Source organism: Schistocerca serialis, chromosome 2 (assembly GCF_023864345.2).
Source record: "Schistocerca serialis cubense isolate TAMUIC-IGC-003099 chromosome 2, iqSchSeri2.2, whole genome shotgun sequence".
Taxonomy (NCBI): domain Eukaryota; kingdom Metazoa; phylum Arthropoda; class Insecta; order Orthoptera; family Acrididae; genus Schistocerca; species Schistocerca serialis.
This window is the reverse complement of record NC_064639.1, coordinates 1,161,103,883-1,161,120,000: the sequence shown is the minus strand read 5'-3', so window position 1 is coordinate 1,161,120,000 and position 16,118 is coordinate 1,161,103,883. Positions and strand designations below refer to the sequence as shown.

General features: G+C 39.6%; 1 protein-coding gene across 2 annotated transcripts in view; it reads left to right on the top strand.

The window, feature by feature from the left end:
* Positions 1-16,118, top strand: part of LOC126458622 (probable multidrug resistance-associated protein lethal(2)03659) — a 287,255-nt gene that overhangs the window by 219,697 nt on the left and 51,440 nt on the right. For both annotated transcript variants that reach the window (XM_050095789.1, XM_050095788.1), the window contains exon 19: positions 8,753-8,923. In XM_050095789.1, the coding sequence (XP_049951746.1) occupies positions 8,753-8,923 (171 nt within the window). The remainder of the gene's footprint in view (positions 1-8,752; positions 8,924-16,118) is intronic.

The window sequence follows — 16,118 nt, the reverse complement described above, 5'->3', positions numbered from 1 at the left end:
AACTCAACCCAACAAGACACCTTCCTTGATATTAACCTCCACCTCAAAGATGGCTACATCAGTATCTCTGTCCATATCAAACCTACCAACCATCATTAACACGTCCACTTCAACAGCTGTCACCCATTCCATACAAACAAGTCCCTTTCCCTGAGTTATCTTTCGAGTCACCCACCACCTCCAAAGCCTCACCATCTGGCCACAGAGGAGCATTCACCTCGGGCTCAGTACCACCCAGGACTGGAGCAACTGAGTTACATACTCCACCAGGGTTTTCACTACCACCCATTGTGCCTTGAAATGAGAAATGCCGTACTCACTCTCCTCTCAAGACCTCCCACAGTGGTATACTGCCACCCACTGAACCTATACAATATTCTCATCCATCCCTATACAACCCCTGTTCCCAACCCCTTGCCTCATGGTGCATATTCCAGCAATAGACCAAGCTGCAAGAGATGTCCCATAATACATCGTCCCAACACCACCTGCTCCTGTCCAGCGAAAAACATCACCTATCCCATCAAAGGCAGGGCTACTTGTGAAACCAGTTATACAGCCTACAAGCTATGCTGCAACCACTGTGCTGCATTCTATGTGGGCATGACAACCAGCAACCTGTCTGTCCACATGACTGGCAACCAACAAACTGTGGCCAAGAAGCAGCTGGACCACCCTGTTGCTGAGCGCACCACCCAACGTGACCTCCTTCATTTCAGTGACTGCTTCACAGCCTGTGCTATCTGGATCCTTCCCACTAACACCAGTTTTTCTGAACTGCACAGGTGGGAACTCTCCCTGTAATATATCCTATGTTCCTGTAACCCTCCTGGCCTCAACTTTCATTAGTCATTGTCATTACTCACCTATCCCCTTCCATGTTCCCATTCAGACACAACACAGCCCTCTACGCCATCAACACAGGGTCAGTTTTTCCACTTCTCTCCTTTTCTGCTCCCCCCCCCCCCCCACCTCCCCACCCTCCATCTAACCTCCCAACTCCACCTAACTGCACTACCCTCTCTCCACCTTGTCCCCAACCCGGCCTCTCCCTTACATTCACCACCTTGTTGCCTCGCCCACCACTCGTTGCTGCTCACAGTCTGGCTTGGGCTGCCAAAGACTATGGCCACATATGTGTGAGTTGCATTTTCATGAGTGTGTGTATGTTGCCTATTTTTGATGAAGGCCTTGTTGGGTGAAAGCTCACCTTCTGACAGTCTTTTTGTTGTGCCTGTCTGCAATTCAGCATCTCCTCTGTATAGTGAGTAGCAACTATCCTTTTCATATTGTTATATTAATAAAGATATTTATATATGTAAAAACAAAGATGATGCGACTTACCAAACGAAAGTGCTGGCATGTCGATAGACACTCAAACAAACACAAACACACACACAAAATTCAAGCTTTCGCAACCAATGGTTGCTTCGTCAGGAAAGAGGGAAGGAGAGGGAAAGACGAAAGGATGTGGGTTTTAAGGGAGAGGGTAAGGAGTCATTCCAATCCCAGGAGCGGAAAGACTTACCTTAGGGGGAAAAAAGGACAGGCGAGTGTATACCTGTGTTTGTTTGAGTGTCTATCGACATGCCAGCGCTTTCGTTTGGTAAGTCACACCATATTTGTTTTTAGATATGTTTTTCCCACGTGGAATGTTTCCCTCTGTTATATTCAATAAAAATATTTAAGTTAATATGTAAGGGTTGTTTTTAAATTACCGCTACCAGTCACAAACTTTGTCAACTATTGTATTACTAATTTATTTAGCGACGTGTTTCGAGGGTTAAACCTCATCTTCATGCTAAATGGCATTACAAAAACAACTTTACAATAAGGTCATACTGATAGTCTTTTCGTAAATGCTGTGGTCATCCTGTGGAAGAAGAGAAAACTTAGTAAGAGGTGGTCTCACTTTGGAAGCTGGACTGATGTTTGCATGAAAATGTTTAGTAACAGTCACTCACTTTGTTCTTCTGGTGTGGCAGTCTCGCTGTGATGCGTTGCGGTGTTTCCATTTCCATGGCTCTCTTGGTCACTGTTCACCAATATAGCAGCTAACTTGGAAACACGATCACAAACAGTTCTGTAGTGCGGTGGACAAGATTGCGGGGACGAGGTGGAGAGAGGGTAGTGCAGCTAGGTGGAGTTGGGAGGTTAGATAGGGAATGGGGAGGGGGGACGGAGCAGAAAAGGAGAGAACTGTAGTGTATGGTAGCTTGTGAAGTATGTATGTATGTATGAATGTGGTTTGAAAAGTTCTCAGGATCACCACGAGATTCGTAAAGAAAGGTATGAAAGCAAAGGACATTCATGCCAATTTCCAGAGTACACTAGGGACTCTGCTCCTTCAAATTCAGCTGTATCCAAGTGGACAAATGAATTTAAATTTCGTTGGGAGAGCTTAGATGATGATCCGCACAGTGGTTGGCCAAGATGTGTCACCACTCCAGAAATCATTGCAAAAGTGCACAAAATGGTCATGGAGGATTGCCGACTGAAAGTGTGTGAAATTTATCATGCTTGCCAGATGTCATCTGAAAGGGTGTATCACATTTTAACCCGAAGAATTAGAAATGAAAAAAATATGTGCAAGACGGGTGCCGCAACTCTTGACGCTGCATCAGAAATGTATAAGAAGGGCCCTGTCGGAACAATGTCTGGCCCATTTCAGGAGAAATGAACAGATGAAACTTGGGTGCACCACTATACCCCAGAGACAAAACAACAGTCAAAGCAGTGAAAAAATGCTGATTCTCCACCACCAAAGAAAGCGAAGACAATTCCTTCGGCGGGAAAGGTCACGGCATCAGTGTTCCGCGATACAAAGGGGATGTTGTTTATAGATTATTTCTCCACTGGGCAAACTATTACTGGAGAATATTACACTAACCTCCTGGACAAATTGCAATAAAAGATACGTGAAAGAAGGCCTTCCCAAAACTGGAAATTTTTCTTGATGGACGAAGATTCACTTCAAACAAAGAACTGATAGCCGGAGTTGACAGCTATTTTGCAGGCCTGGAGGAAACTCATTTTTGAGATGGTATCAAGGCACTGGAACATCGCTGGACCAAGTGCATTAATCTACAAGGAGACTACATTGAAAAATAAAAAACGTTTCAGTGATGTAAGTACTTTTTTTCTATTTCATTCCGAGAACTTTCCAAACCACCCCCGCAGAGTAGATGTAGATCTTATAATGTGCCATCTTCTCTTCAATGGTGATCATTCCCTCCCTCACTTTCCCACCCACTGACCGAGCGGGGTTGCACAGTGGTTAGACACTGGACTCACATTCGGGAGGGCGACGGTTCAATCCTGCGTCCGGCCATCCTGATTTAGGTTTTCCGTAATTTCCCTAAATCACTCCAGGCAAATGCCGGCATGCTTCCTTTGAAAGGGCACGGCCGATTTCCTTCCCCATCCTTCCCTAATCCGATGAGACCGATGACCTCGCTGTCTGGTCTCCTTCTGAAAACAACCCAACCCCAACCCACCCACTGACAACTTTGTGGGAACTCTGAAGTTTCCTGTCTCAGATGTCTTCCCACTGATTCCAAAATCACAACTGGGCAATGAACAGTGATACAGCACATAAAAACTGATCCTGACCTAATAATTCTTTCCGTTGACCACCAAAGTAATCATGAGTTCAGCAACTATGTGGCCCTGAGTCTCTGTCAGCCCTCTGACACCTCCTGCAGTGAACTTCATATATATGATTCAGTGTCAGAAGCCCAGTGTGACTTCCAGACTTTCCTCCAAACAGTGAATCCACCGAAAATCAGGTTTCTTCTTCATACGCACACCTAAAACTTCCCCATGTATCTCCTTTCACTTACTCTCATAGCTACACAAATTCAATTCCATGGGTATGTGGGTGTTTTGGCTATAGCAACAGACCACACACAGAAAACTCCAACTTATTACGATAAGACATTTTTATGAATGTTCGTATAATTGCAGAAAGCACAAGAAAAACAATGCAGAAATTCATGACACACGTATCACTCAGTCAAGTCATAGACGGAACTCCAAAGAAGCTCCAGTCTCCAAAGACCATTTACTCTGCACTTCGCTGATGAAGTTACTGGTGGTCGACTGTCGCCACAGGTACTCCTAATGAACACTCCCTTATAGACTGTTGTAACAGTCTTAAAAGAACATACCCCTTGCTTTCATTGTGGATATTATATTCTTATACACACTTCCCATCCCTGTGATCTTGCTGTTAAGCAACACTCATTCCTAGTACACTTTTTTTTCTTTTTTTTTTCACAAAATCTACAATCTCCTTTTAACACATGTGGCCAGCCACATTCCTACTCAGTTCAGATTCAGATTCTGTATTAGTCATTCAGCATTATTACATGCAATAAACTTTGTCAATTCACTTAACCTATTAATTTTGTAAAATAGATTTTTACATATTTCAGCTGATATTGGGCATTTCTAAAAATTCTTCTAATGAGTAGAATGAGTTAATTAACAAGAAGTTTTTTTACTTTTCCTTAAATACTTTGTTTTGCATGCTTGAAGCATGTTTAGACAGTTTGTTGTATGTACGTATGACTATTGTTTGTTTTTGCTAAGTGTTTTGTGGCAAGAGCAGGGAAGTACAGATTCTTGTGTGTAGTCATTCCTTTGATTCCTTACTCCTAGTTGGTAGTTCAGCAAGTATATAGTTAACACTATCAAGAATGTATAGGCTAATAACTGTTAATATTCTATATTTAATGAACAGCGGTTTACAATGTGTCCTATTACCTACCTTTCCCATTACTCTGATTGCTTTCTTCTAGATCACAAGAATTTCACTTATATTTTCCTGTTTCTTCAGAGTATTAACCCATACCTTAAAACACATAGAAAAAAGGCAAACTACACAGTCCTTACATATTCAAATGTCACAGAGCACATCAGTCTCTTGATCAGATACATAACTCTTGAGAGCCTAACCACTATGTGTCCAACATGAGAGTTCCACTTTAGTTTTTTGTCAAGTACACCTAAAATTTTGCATTTTGTTTTTCTATTTTTACAGTCTTTCATAGACTGAAGTGCATATTCTGGGTCTTTTTCTCATTTATTTTCTTTGAATGTTGAATCGACAAATATAGCTTCAGAACTAACATGGGTTCAGCCACAGAACTCACTATGTCAACTAGTTTATGAATGACAGAGAGTAATCCTCTCTATCTCCTCTACCGATTAACCAACTTGTTTGGTACAGGTTCACTGATGTCTGCTTAATTGTATAGATCCCTGGCACAGACACCAATTGGCTTTCCCTCTAAAACTTCAGTACCTACTCTCAGATACCTTTTCTTCTGATTAATAAGCTACCTTTCTGTCTGTTGACCTCACATCTTTGATGATATCTTAGCAAAATCTTTCCTCGTCGTACCACATAACTACCTACCTACATGTTTTGACAGTTGGCACCCATTTTACATAAAATGGTTCCTCCTATGAGTCTAGGCACTTGTAGATGCTTCATTTGTAGTACAAGGGAACATTAGCTACAAGAAGTTATCATAAAGTTTTAGTTGGAATTTCAAAAAAATATAATTACATAACTGTTTTGTTTGTGTATAGGTACATGTCTCCAGCTCTGGTACACAGTCCCCACATTACAGTACTGTTGTATGCCACTATAGGAGCCAAGCAATATGGTACAGCCCATTAATAAACTGGAGTGTTGTGCAGTAATTTGTTTGTGGCAGCAGTGAAAATGTTGCAGCTGTGCCAGTCCAGTACAATGACTTCATCACTTGTCTGGTCTGGCCCGACACAGCTGAAGCATACTTGGGCTTTCCCTGTGTAGTAGGACTGCAGATGTCTACATGCAAAAAATGAACAAACAAAAGTTTAATTAACTTTACTTTTTAAGGTGGTGATTAAAACTTATGAATATCCTTCACAAATTGGAAAACTCACACTCTAGACTTAATTAAATGCCTTAGCTAATTTGCAGTACGCATGATAGCCTACTTCCATTCACTAATGAGTTATGGAGTCATCTTTTGAGGAAACTCCTCTCACAAAGAGAACATTTTCAAAAATCAGAAACGAGTCATTAGAAATGAGTCAGTCTTAGATCATGTCGTGTAATATGGTGACAACCCTGTCAAGGCTCTCAGTGCATAGACAACACTGCCCCCCCCCCCCTAATCCACAATACATTTCCAACTCCATTTCTTACTTTATCCTCAGTTAACTCTATGCCACTAGTAAGCTGCCACTGATCAGTACTGTCACATTATCCAATTACTCATTCACATGCTTTGCAGGGCCTTCAACAGCAGTCCACCATGTACTGAATGAAACACATCACACTGAAAGTCAAGCATTCATTCCACAAACTTGTGTATTTTGCCAACCTGTGCAATACTGTGGTCTGTTCCTTTGCCATGCCTGCTCCTAATGTCACATCCCATGGGCCTTCCCAGTATGCACAACCTGTATGCGAGAGCTGTCTCATTCGCCACTTACCACCTCTCATTGCAATTCTGTTTCAGACATTTCCTGCCCCTGTCATGGGTAGGACCCTTTCTGACAGCAAGCACGTCATTTACCAGCTGTGCTGCAACTATTGTGCAGTATTCTGTGTAGAAACGATAGTTTACCACCTACCCATCTACATGAATAGCCACTGCCAAATTGTGGGTAACACAAGCTTGACTGCTTCTTTGCTGAACAGTTTTGTCACCACAGTACTATTCAACAGCTTCCTTAATAATAATGACATTTGAATCCAGTCCTCTAGCACTTTCCTTTTCCCCAGTTACGAAAGTGGAATTTTTCCTACCACTAACACATCCCCAGATCCTGCAATCTCCCAGGCATAAACCTCCACTAATCCCATCCTGGCCATCTCTTGCTCAGTTTTGTCATCGTTAATGACACAGTTATGCCACTGCACGTAAAAGCTATGTGATTATTGATAGAGCTTCTCAATAGTCCCCATTTGCTCATTATCCCACTCATTTGCCCTTCCCTCCCTAGCCATAAGATGTGATTGTTGATAATGTAGAATGTACCAGTTATAATTACATCTAAAGGCTAATTGAAAAGCAGCAGAAATGGAGGACTGTATCAAACCAATCTTATCTTTGTTTGTTGTTTTATTTTTTATTTTTTTATTTGGTGTGCATATTCCACAGATCCGTACATGCGAGTGATTCGCCTGGATGTGGAGCGTATCAATACAATTGTACACAATTAATGCTACAGATTAGTAATATAATACAATGATATAGATATTAACAAGTATCACTTTTTCTCATTTACAAGCTGACATTTAACTAGTAGAGCAATTATAACATAGGAGTACACTGGATGGCCAAGCAGGTATTTTTTTAATGTACCTTTGAACAGCATTTCATTTGGTCTTGTACATTGAATATAATTAGGCAATGCCTTAAAAGTCCTTATAGCAGCATACTTTACTCCCTTCTGTACAAGTGATAAATTTTTTAGCTTGACATACAGATCATCTTTACCTCTAGTATTGTAGTTATGGTATGAACAATTTGTTTCATACTGAGCATAGTCTTTATTAACTTCATTCATCAGAGAGTATATGTACTGACATGTTGTGGTCAGTATACCTAAGTGTGTGAAAAGTTTTCTGCATGAGGGTCGTGGAGGAACCCCACACATGATTCTGACTGCTCTCTTCTGAGCAGTTAAGATTTTTTTTTTTTTTTTTTTTTTTTTTTTTTTTTTTTTTTTTTTTTTTTTTTTTTTTTTTTTTTTTTTGAGGCTGGTGAATTACCCCAGAAGATTATTCCATAACTCATTAATGAGTGAAAGTATCCAAAGTAAGCTGATTTTAAAATGTTGATGTCCCCAAAATGAGTAATGATTCTTAGAGCAAAAGTTGCTGATGACAGCCTTTTTAGAGTAAGGGACACATGCTGTTCCCAGTTGAGCCCTACTGTCAATGTGAACCCCCAGATAGCAATTACTATATTTTCTAGAGTTTTATTTTTTGTGTGGAACTGTATAAAATTAGTTTTTTTAATATTAACTGAAAGAGAATTAATTGAAAACCAAGCTGTAACTTTTGTGAGTATATCATTAACATCAGTCTCCAAATCAGCAATAGACTTACCATCTACTACAATGCTTGTATCATCAGCAAACATTGTGAATTCACAATTTTTACTAATGGACAGGGGTCCCAGGAGAGATCCCTGGGGAACTCCATGCTGAATTTTGCCCCATTCAGAATCCACTAGACTAGAAGATCCTTTGTTGCAGCCATTTAGAACCAACTTTTGTTTCCTGTCTTTGATAACCAAAGAAACAATAAAAATGTAATACAATCTGCAAATAAGCCCCCAACTCCATGTTTCCTGAGTGATAAAATCTATTTCACAGTGATCAAAAGTATATCGATTTTTCATGTGAAATAATATCACATAAGTCAAGTCCAGGATGTAAGTTTTTCATATGAAGTTGTGATAACCCAAAAGTGTAAAAATATTTTTTCCTGTTTTTCAGTATTTATAGAAGTTAAACTGAGGACAAAAGGTGATTTGCAATGCATCTGCACTATGCTAGAAAGCCACACATGGTCTTAAAGTTTTGTTTGTAGTTCACCTCCAGAATGTTTTATAGTCTCTATAGTTTAAGTTCTGGTATGTTTTGCTGTTAATTTTCTCTGAAACTTTGAAAAATGATGCCTCATGGGGAACAATGTTTATAAATGAACCCAGTATTGAGCAAAGGGATCTTGTTACAGGTATTCCAGCTGGTTTTGTTGGTCTCGCCATCTCCCAGTCATTAATGATCACTGGTCTGCTTCAGTATGGAATTAGGCAGACAACAGAAGTTGTTAATCAGATGACAGCAGTAGAAAGAATTCTTCAGTACAACAACATTGAGATGGAGGGTCCATTTGAATCAGAGCCAGGTAATAAAATTAACCAGTGATCAGCTCTGTAATTACCTTTTCTATAGCATTATGTTGTTTGTATGTGTTCTTATTTATTTTTTGGGTTCTGATTTCCGACTTTCTTAAGTATCTTACATTATTATTGAGAAAATATTAGCCAACTTTAACAAAGGATGTTCAATATTTGTTTGACTTGTCCTGTAGATTCTGATGTGGGGAGATGTGATGTAAGAACGCAGTCTGACACACTTGTAATATTAAGCAGTCACAAGTTCAGTGTATATACATCTTGAAAAACAGTAGCAAGTGTTGTATGCACCATGCAGCTATAAGCCGAAAAACAAATTTCAGTAATTAACAGAATCAAGATATGACCTCTGGTTTGATATATCAAATACATCTTAGAAATGATGTTTACAAGACAACCAGAGATCCCGTTAGCCTACAGCATAGGTGGAAGTCCATAAGTGACGGCACAGGACTTATGCCTGTGAACTCAGATGAATGCAAGACTGAACATAACATAATGCTTGCATTATGTCTGTCAGAGTGATGTTTTTGGATTGATATTTTATGTGTGCTGTTTCATCACATGCCGTTCACAAGGGTCCATTCATGGTCTGTATATTGCATATAACATTCACTAAGCTTTCTTGAAAAGTGATATCATCTGCATTCATGAATGCCATTTGTTCTGGCAGTCATAACAGTAATTTTTGAATATATGTTGTGATTAAAAATTTTATTAAAAATCAAGTGATGCTATCAAATGTAATTACATTGTTTGGCATCAAGTACAAGGCAGATACTGAAACACCATACATAAATTTTAAACAAAGTGAACCTCTGCCTTTAAAATCCTATGCTCAATAAGTTATTCCTATATACAATAATCTGCTATCAGAAATGAAAAGCTTGAAGTCTCTGGCACTGTTTACTGGAAACCCAAAATCCTTCTTCCCAGTCAATGACTCTGTACTGGCTTTACATGAATATTAGTTCAAACAATTTTGAAATTACAAAATTCAGGAACAAGTTTCAAGGTACCTGCTTAAAAAAATGTTTTCAAATAGATATGATTTTTGAGAATCTCAACATTATCTTAAATTTAAGTTGAAAAGAAGTCGTATAACTTATTTTTGTAGGTTTTTTGTATGTGTGTGCATGTTTGTGTCTTGCTTAATACCATAGTTTCCATACATCAGACTTAATATCAAACAACTGAATATACAGAATGAAATAAAAATAATTTTAAGATGATTAGATTCACTCAACACATAGAAGAGGCATTGGGCAACAGACAGGCGGATAGATCCTTCTCGAGATACAGGAAAACACACAAATTAAAACACGCACACAATTCACACACATATGGCCACAGTTATCTCTGAACCCCAAGGCCCAGGTGTGTGTATGAAAGTGTATGTGCATTTTTCTACGTATAGCTTAGTCTAACTTTGATTGTAGTTTTAAATAATGTGCTTTTGTCCTCTATGTGGCAAGTAGCAATCTGTCCTATTTCATATTACTGTAGACTTGGTATCGTCACACAGTAACCATGCTGAAGTCCATATCCAAAAGTGGGGTTGCCAGTAAAGTATAATAATTAGCATGAAAGCACTTTTATTACTAACACCTGTATACTGACAGAACAGAAATGAACACCTGGATGGAGATTACTGCTGTTTATACAAACACTGAATATTGCAGAATATGCAAACATTACAAACATAAGTAAATTTGAGAACCTTCCAGAAATAAATAACAAATAATTGCTGTTGGTCAGTTTTGAACTGGCAACCCACAGCATGCCAGATGGCGACACTAATCATTACACCACACTGCATACAGCATGGCCTGCAGGACTGCTCCTTCCCGTGGAGAAACAGTGGCCTGCTGTTTCACAGGTTTTCACTGGAGCCGACTACACCACCCTGGATCTATATCTTGTCAGAGGTTCTCTGTATGGCAGCACTGGCTGATCCTTGCTTTCTGCCTGTGTTGTCACATCCTCTTCACTGTGATGAGCATCCTGTTCAAGCTTTGCTTTTGTTGAATGGGTCTTCAGTTTCCTTCAACAAGAAGCCCCCATCATCAATCTGTGCCTCAGAACTGTAGCAGGGTTTCTGATGGAGGATATGGATGACATTTCTGTACTTTTGTTTAGATTAGATTAGATTAGATTTACTTTCATTCCAATTGATCCGTAGTGAGGAGGTCCTCCAGGATGTGGAACATGTCAGAAAAACAACAATAGATGACAAATATTTAAACTAAAACAAATAAGCTAATGTACCACAGGTCCCAAGTGGAATGATCGTCATTTTTTAATGAACACTAAGAGTCATTTTACAAATACTATTGCACTGAATTTAAAATAAAAAAGTTTTATATTTATTTATAAGGTAAGAAACATGTAATACAACTACTGTAATACTTATTTACAATGAACACATTACTGCACTGAAATGGTGCAGAAGTTAGATTATACTTACACACACACACACACACACACACACACACACACACACACACACACACACACAAATTTTCAGTGAGCACATTACTGCACTGAAATTGTGCAGAAGTTATGTTGTACTTATATACAAATCAGTTGGTTTTCCTCAGAAATTCATCAATGGAGTAGAAGGAGTTGGCCACCAATAAATCCTTTAGGCTTCTCTTAAACTGAATTTCATTGGTTGTTAAGCTTTTTATGGCTGCTGGCAAGTTATTGAAAATGTGTGTTCCTGAATAATGCACACCTTTTTGTACAAGACTAAGTGACTTTAAATCCTTGTGAAGATTATTCTTATTTCTAGTATTGATTCCATGAATTGAGCTGTTGGTTTGAAAAAGTGATATATTTTTAATGACAAATTTCATTAAGGAATAAATATATTGGGAAGCTGTAGTTAGTATCCCTAGTTCCCTAAACAGGCTTCTGCAGGATGTTCTTGAGTTCACACCACATATAATTCTTACTGCACGTTTTTGTGCCCGGAAAACTTTAGCTTGGCTTGATGAATTACCCCAGAAAATAATCCCATATGACATTATGGAATGAAAGTAAGCATAGTATGCCAGCTTTTTCATTTTTATATCCCCTATGTCTGACAAAATTCGCATTGCAAACAGAGATTTGTTAAGACGCTTCAGCAGTTCTGTGGTGTGCTCCTCCCAGTTGAATTTATTATCAAGCTGTAATCCCAAGAATTTAACACCGTCCACTTCTTCTATCTTCTTGTCATCATATGTTAGACATATACTCTTGGGACACTTCTTGATGAAGGGTCATCATCCCTGGCTTAATATGTGGCATCTGACAAGCAATGAAAGTTATGGTATGGCTCATAGTCACACTTTCTTCATAGGCGTAAAAATCCATACAAGGCTCCTGGTCTGTATCTCAGTGGCTGGTGCATGATGTTACAGCACTCTTGCTCCTTCTCCTAGTTGTCCAGGGTGTGTATGGGAGCCACCAGCTGTACTTCTTTGGCCCAGAAGATTAGGTGTTTCACATAGTCATTCTGAGTATTGTTAAGTTGAAACATGTGCAGTGTATCTTTTGTATTTCAGTCTTGTGACTGTAGAGCAAAAATAATGGTGTGAAGCTGGCAGTGCCTCACTTTGCAGTGTTACGTCTGAATGTCATGATGGGCAGTATTGTACCTCAATCTCTGTGTTCAGCCTCAGCATACACTGAAAGCATATCTGACAATGTCTTATTAGAGTGGCTGTTGGTAGTATGCAGTTGCCGTCCTGTGGGGTGACATTGCAGTGTGAAATTACCTCTGATAATTGTCTCAACTAGAAATCTTTTTTATGATTAAAGATAATCACAGAGGTGCTTTGCATTTCAAAATGATACTTTCTACAAGGTATCTAGCCTTTTTCAGAGATTTGACACTCAGCACAGCACAGTGGGTGAGGCAGTCATATCAGACTATTAACCTGTTTGTTGACTTCAAGAACCTCCTCAAGAGCCTTCACAAATCCCAGGTAGCAAGATGGTAGAGCATCACAAAGAAACTTCAAGATGACTGACCGTACATGAGCTATGATGACGAGCAACCATTTCTGCCCCATTAGATCACAGTTTCACTTATTCAATGCTCCATTTACTAATTGAAATTCTCCTTTTGTCATTCCCTTCTTTTTCAAGTCTTCTGTGGTTGTCATCAATACTGGATCTTCCCTCTGTTTAGCAGCAGTGTCATTTAATGCAGTGATGACTGAGATTTTGTCCATCCTGTTGTGGTCCACTAAAGGATTCCATGAAAGACAATTGGCATACTTGGATTTATGGTGATTTTTGTATACCATTGTGACAATATACTCCTGAAGCATCGATATCCAGCTTGTGAGCTGTCTAGAGAATGGTAGTCTATCATTTCATTCAATGTTTTGCCAAATAAATATGGCTGGAACTTGTTGATGGGTCAAACAAATGAATGGTATGCTTTCCTGGTTGTAGAGTAGTTAACGTCAGACTTGAAAACTACTCTAATGTAATGTAAGACTTGAAAACTACTCTAATCTAATCTAATCTACTCTGGCATCATAAGCTATCACCTTCTCAGCACCTCCAGAATTTGTACTTGAACTGCATGTATTCTATAATCACTACTGCCAGTGCAGTACACAGAGGTGAGAAAAGTCATGGGATGGCGATGTCCACATACACAGATGTTGGTAGTGTCATGTACACAAGGTATAAAAGGGCAGAGCATTAGCAAAGCTGTCATTTGTACTCAGCCCATTCATGTGAAAAGGTTTCCAACTTCATTATGACTGCACAGGTGGTAATTAACAGACTTTGAATGTGGGATGGTAGTTGGAGCTAACAGACAAGCAACATTGTGTGAAATAACCACAGAAATCATTGTGGTATGTACAACAGATGTATCTGTTAGGACAGTGTAGTTAAATTTGGCATTATTGGGCCATGGCAGCAGACAATCTATGTGAGCACCTTTGCTAAAAGCACATCATCACCTGCAGTGCCTATCCTGAGCTTGTGACCATATCAGTTGGACTCTACATTTACACCTACATCCATACTCTGCAAAACACCATGAAGTGTATGGCAGAGACAACCGAAAAACCTTGACCTGGTCAGATGAGTCCCGATTTCAGTTGGTAAGAACTGATGGTAGGATTTGACTGTGGCGCAGAACCCACGAAGCCTTGGATCCAAGTTGTCAAGGAGGCACTGAGCAAGCTGGTGGTGACTGTATAATGGTGTGGGCTGTATTTATATGGGTCCGGTGGTCGAACTGAACCAATCATTGACTGGAAATGGTTGATACTTGGAGCCCGTTTGCTGCCATTCGCGACCTCATGGTCCCAAATAATGATGAAATTTTCATTGATGACAATGTGCCATGTCACCAGGCCACAGTTGTTTGTGACTGGTTTAAAGAATGCTCTGGACAATTTGTCTGAATGAATTGGGCACCCACATCATCCAACAAGAATCTCATTGAAAATTTATGGAACATAATCAACAGGTCAGTTTACACACAAAATCTTGCACCAGCAACAGTGTTACAATTATGGGTGGCCATAGAGGCAGCAAGATTCAATATTTCTGCAGAGGACTTCCAATGACTTGGTGAGTCCATGCCTTGTCGAGTTGCTGCACAATGCTGGGTAAAAGAAGATCCGACACAATATTTGGAGGTATAACATAGCTTTTGTCACCTCAGTGTACGTCTTGCAAAGGACATGCCTTGGTACAGAATACTTCTTGAATTTACAGTAGTATCAGCACATCCTGTGAATACTACTCACATCACAAACATGCTGAGGAGTTAGAAAATCTGTGACTGCTATTATTTTTTCTGAATCAGGGCCGACCCCATGGGAATTAGCTAGGTATTCCAAGATTTTTATTTCTTAGGCTACAAAAAGGCACTTTTTCAGATTCAGTTGGAGGCCTGCAGACAGAATATACTTCAATATGCATGTCATATGGCTCAGACATAGGGAATGGCCCCTAAAATGCAGAATAATCAGCAACGATCAACAGCATGAAGATGCAGAAGGCAGTGGAAACCACCACAGCATTAAAGAGACATAAAGTATATCCACAGGATATGTGGCCTGTAAATGAAAAAGTATCTTGATAATCTCCTCAGTGGCAAAATATTCAAGGCTAATCCCCTTTTGGATCTCCAGGAGGGGACTGCCAAGGGGTGAAGACCATGAAAGACTGAACAACCAATGAAAGGTTAATACTCTACAAGTGGGGGCATGGAATGTCAGAAGTTCGAATATGGTAGGGAAGCTAGAAAATTTGGGAAAGGGAAATGCTAAGGCTCAATCTAGATGCAATGGGAGCCAGTGAAGAGAAATGGGAAGACAAGGGTTGATGGTCAGGTGAGTATTGGGCAGTGTCAACAGCAGCAGGAAATGGTATAATGGGAGTAGGATTTGTTGTGAATAGGAAGGTAGGGCAGGAGTGAGTTACTCTGAACAGCTCAGTGATAGTGTTGTTCTCCCCAGAATAGACAGCAAACCAACACCCACAACAACAGCACAAGTATACACGCCAATATCACAGACAGAAGATGAACAGATAGAGAAATTATATGAGCATATTGAACAGCTGATTCAGTGCGTAAAGGGAGATGAAAATCTAATAGTCATAGGATTGGAATGCAGTTGTAATGGAAGGAGAGGAAGAAAGGGCTATGGGAGAATATGGACTTGGCACTAGGAATGAGACAGGAGAAAGACTAGTTGAGTTCTGCAGTAAATTTCAGGAAGTAATGGTGAATACTCTGATTGAGAATCACAAGAGGAGGAGGTATACTTGGAAAAGACCGGGTGATACACCAATATTCGTTAGATTATATCATGGTCAGCCAGAGATTCCAAAATCAGATATTGAATTGTAAGGCATAGCCAGGATCAGACATAGACTCAGATCACAATTTAGTACTGATGAAGAGTAGGCTGAAATTTAAGAGACTAGTGAGGAAGAATGAATGCACAAAGAAGTGGATATTAAAAGAAAGGGCAGTAGCATTAAGAGTTCAATGGTAATTCCTCTGCTAAATGCAGAAGAGAGAGCGGATAGGTGGAAAGAGTATACTAAAGACCTCTTTGAGCTCTGAAAAACTTAAGATCAAATAAGGTGGAAGGGATAGATAACATTCAGTGGGAATTTCGAAATTCATTGGGAGAAGTGGCAACAAAACAAGTG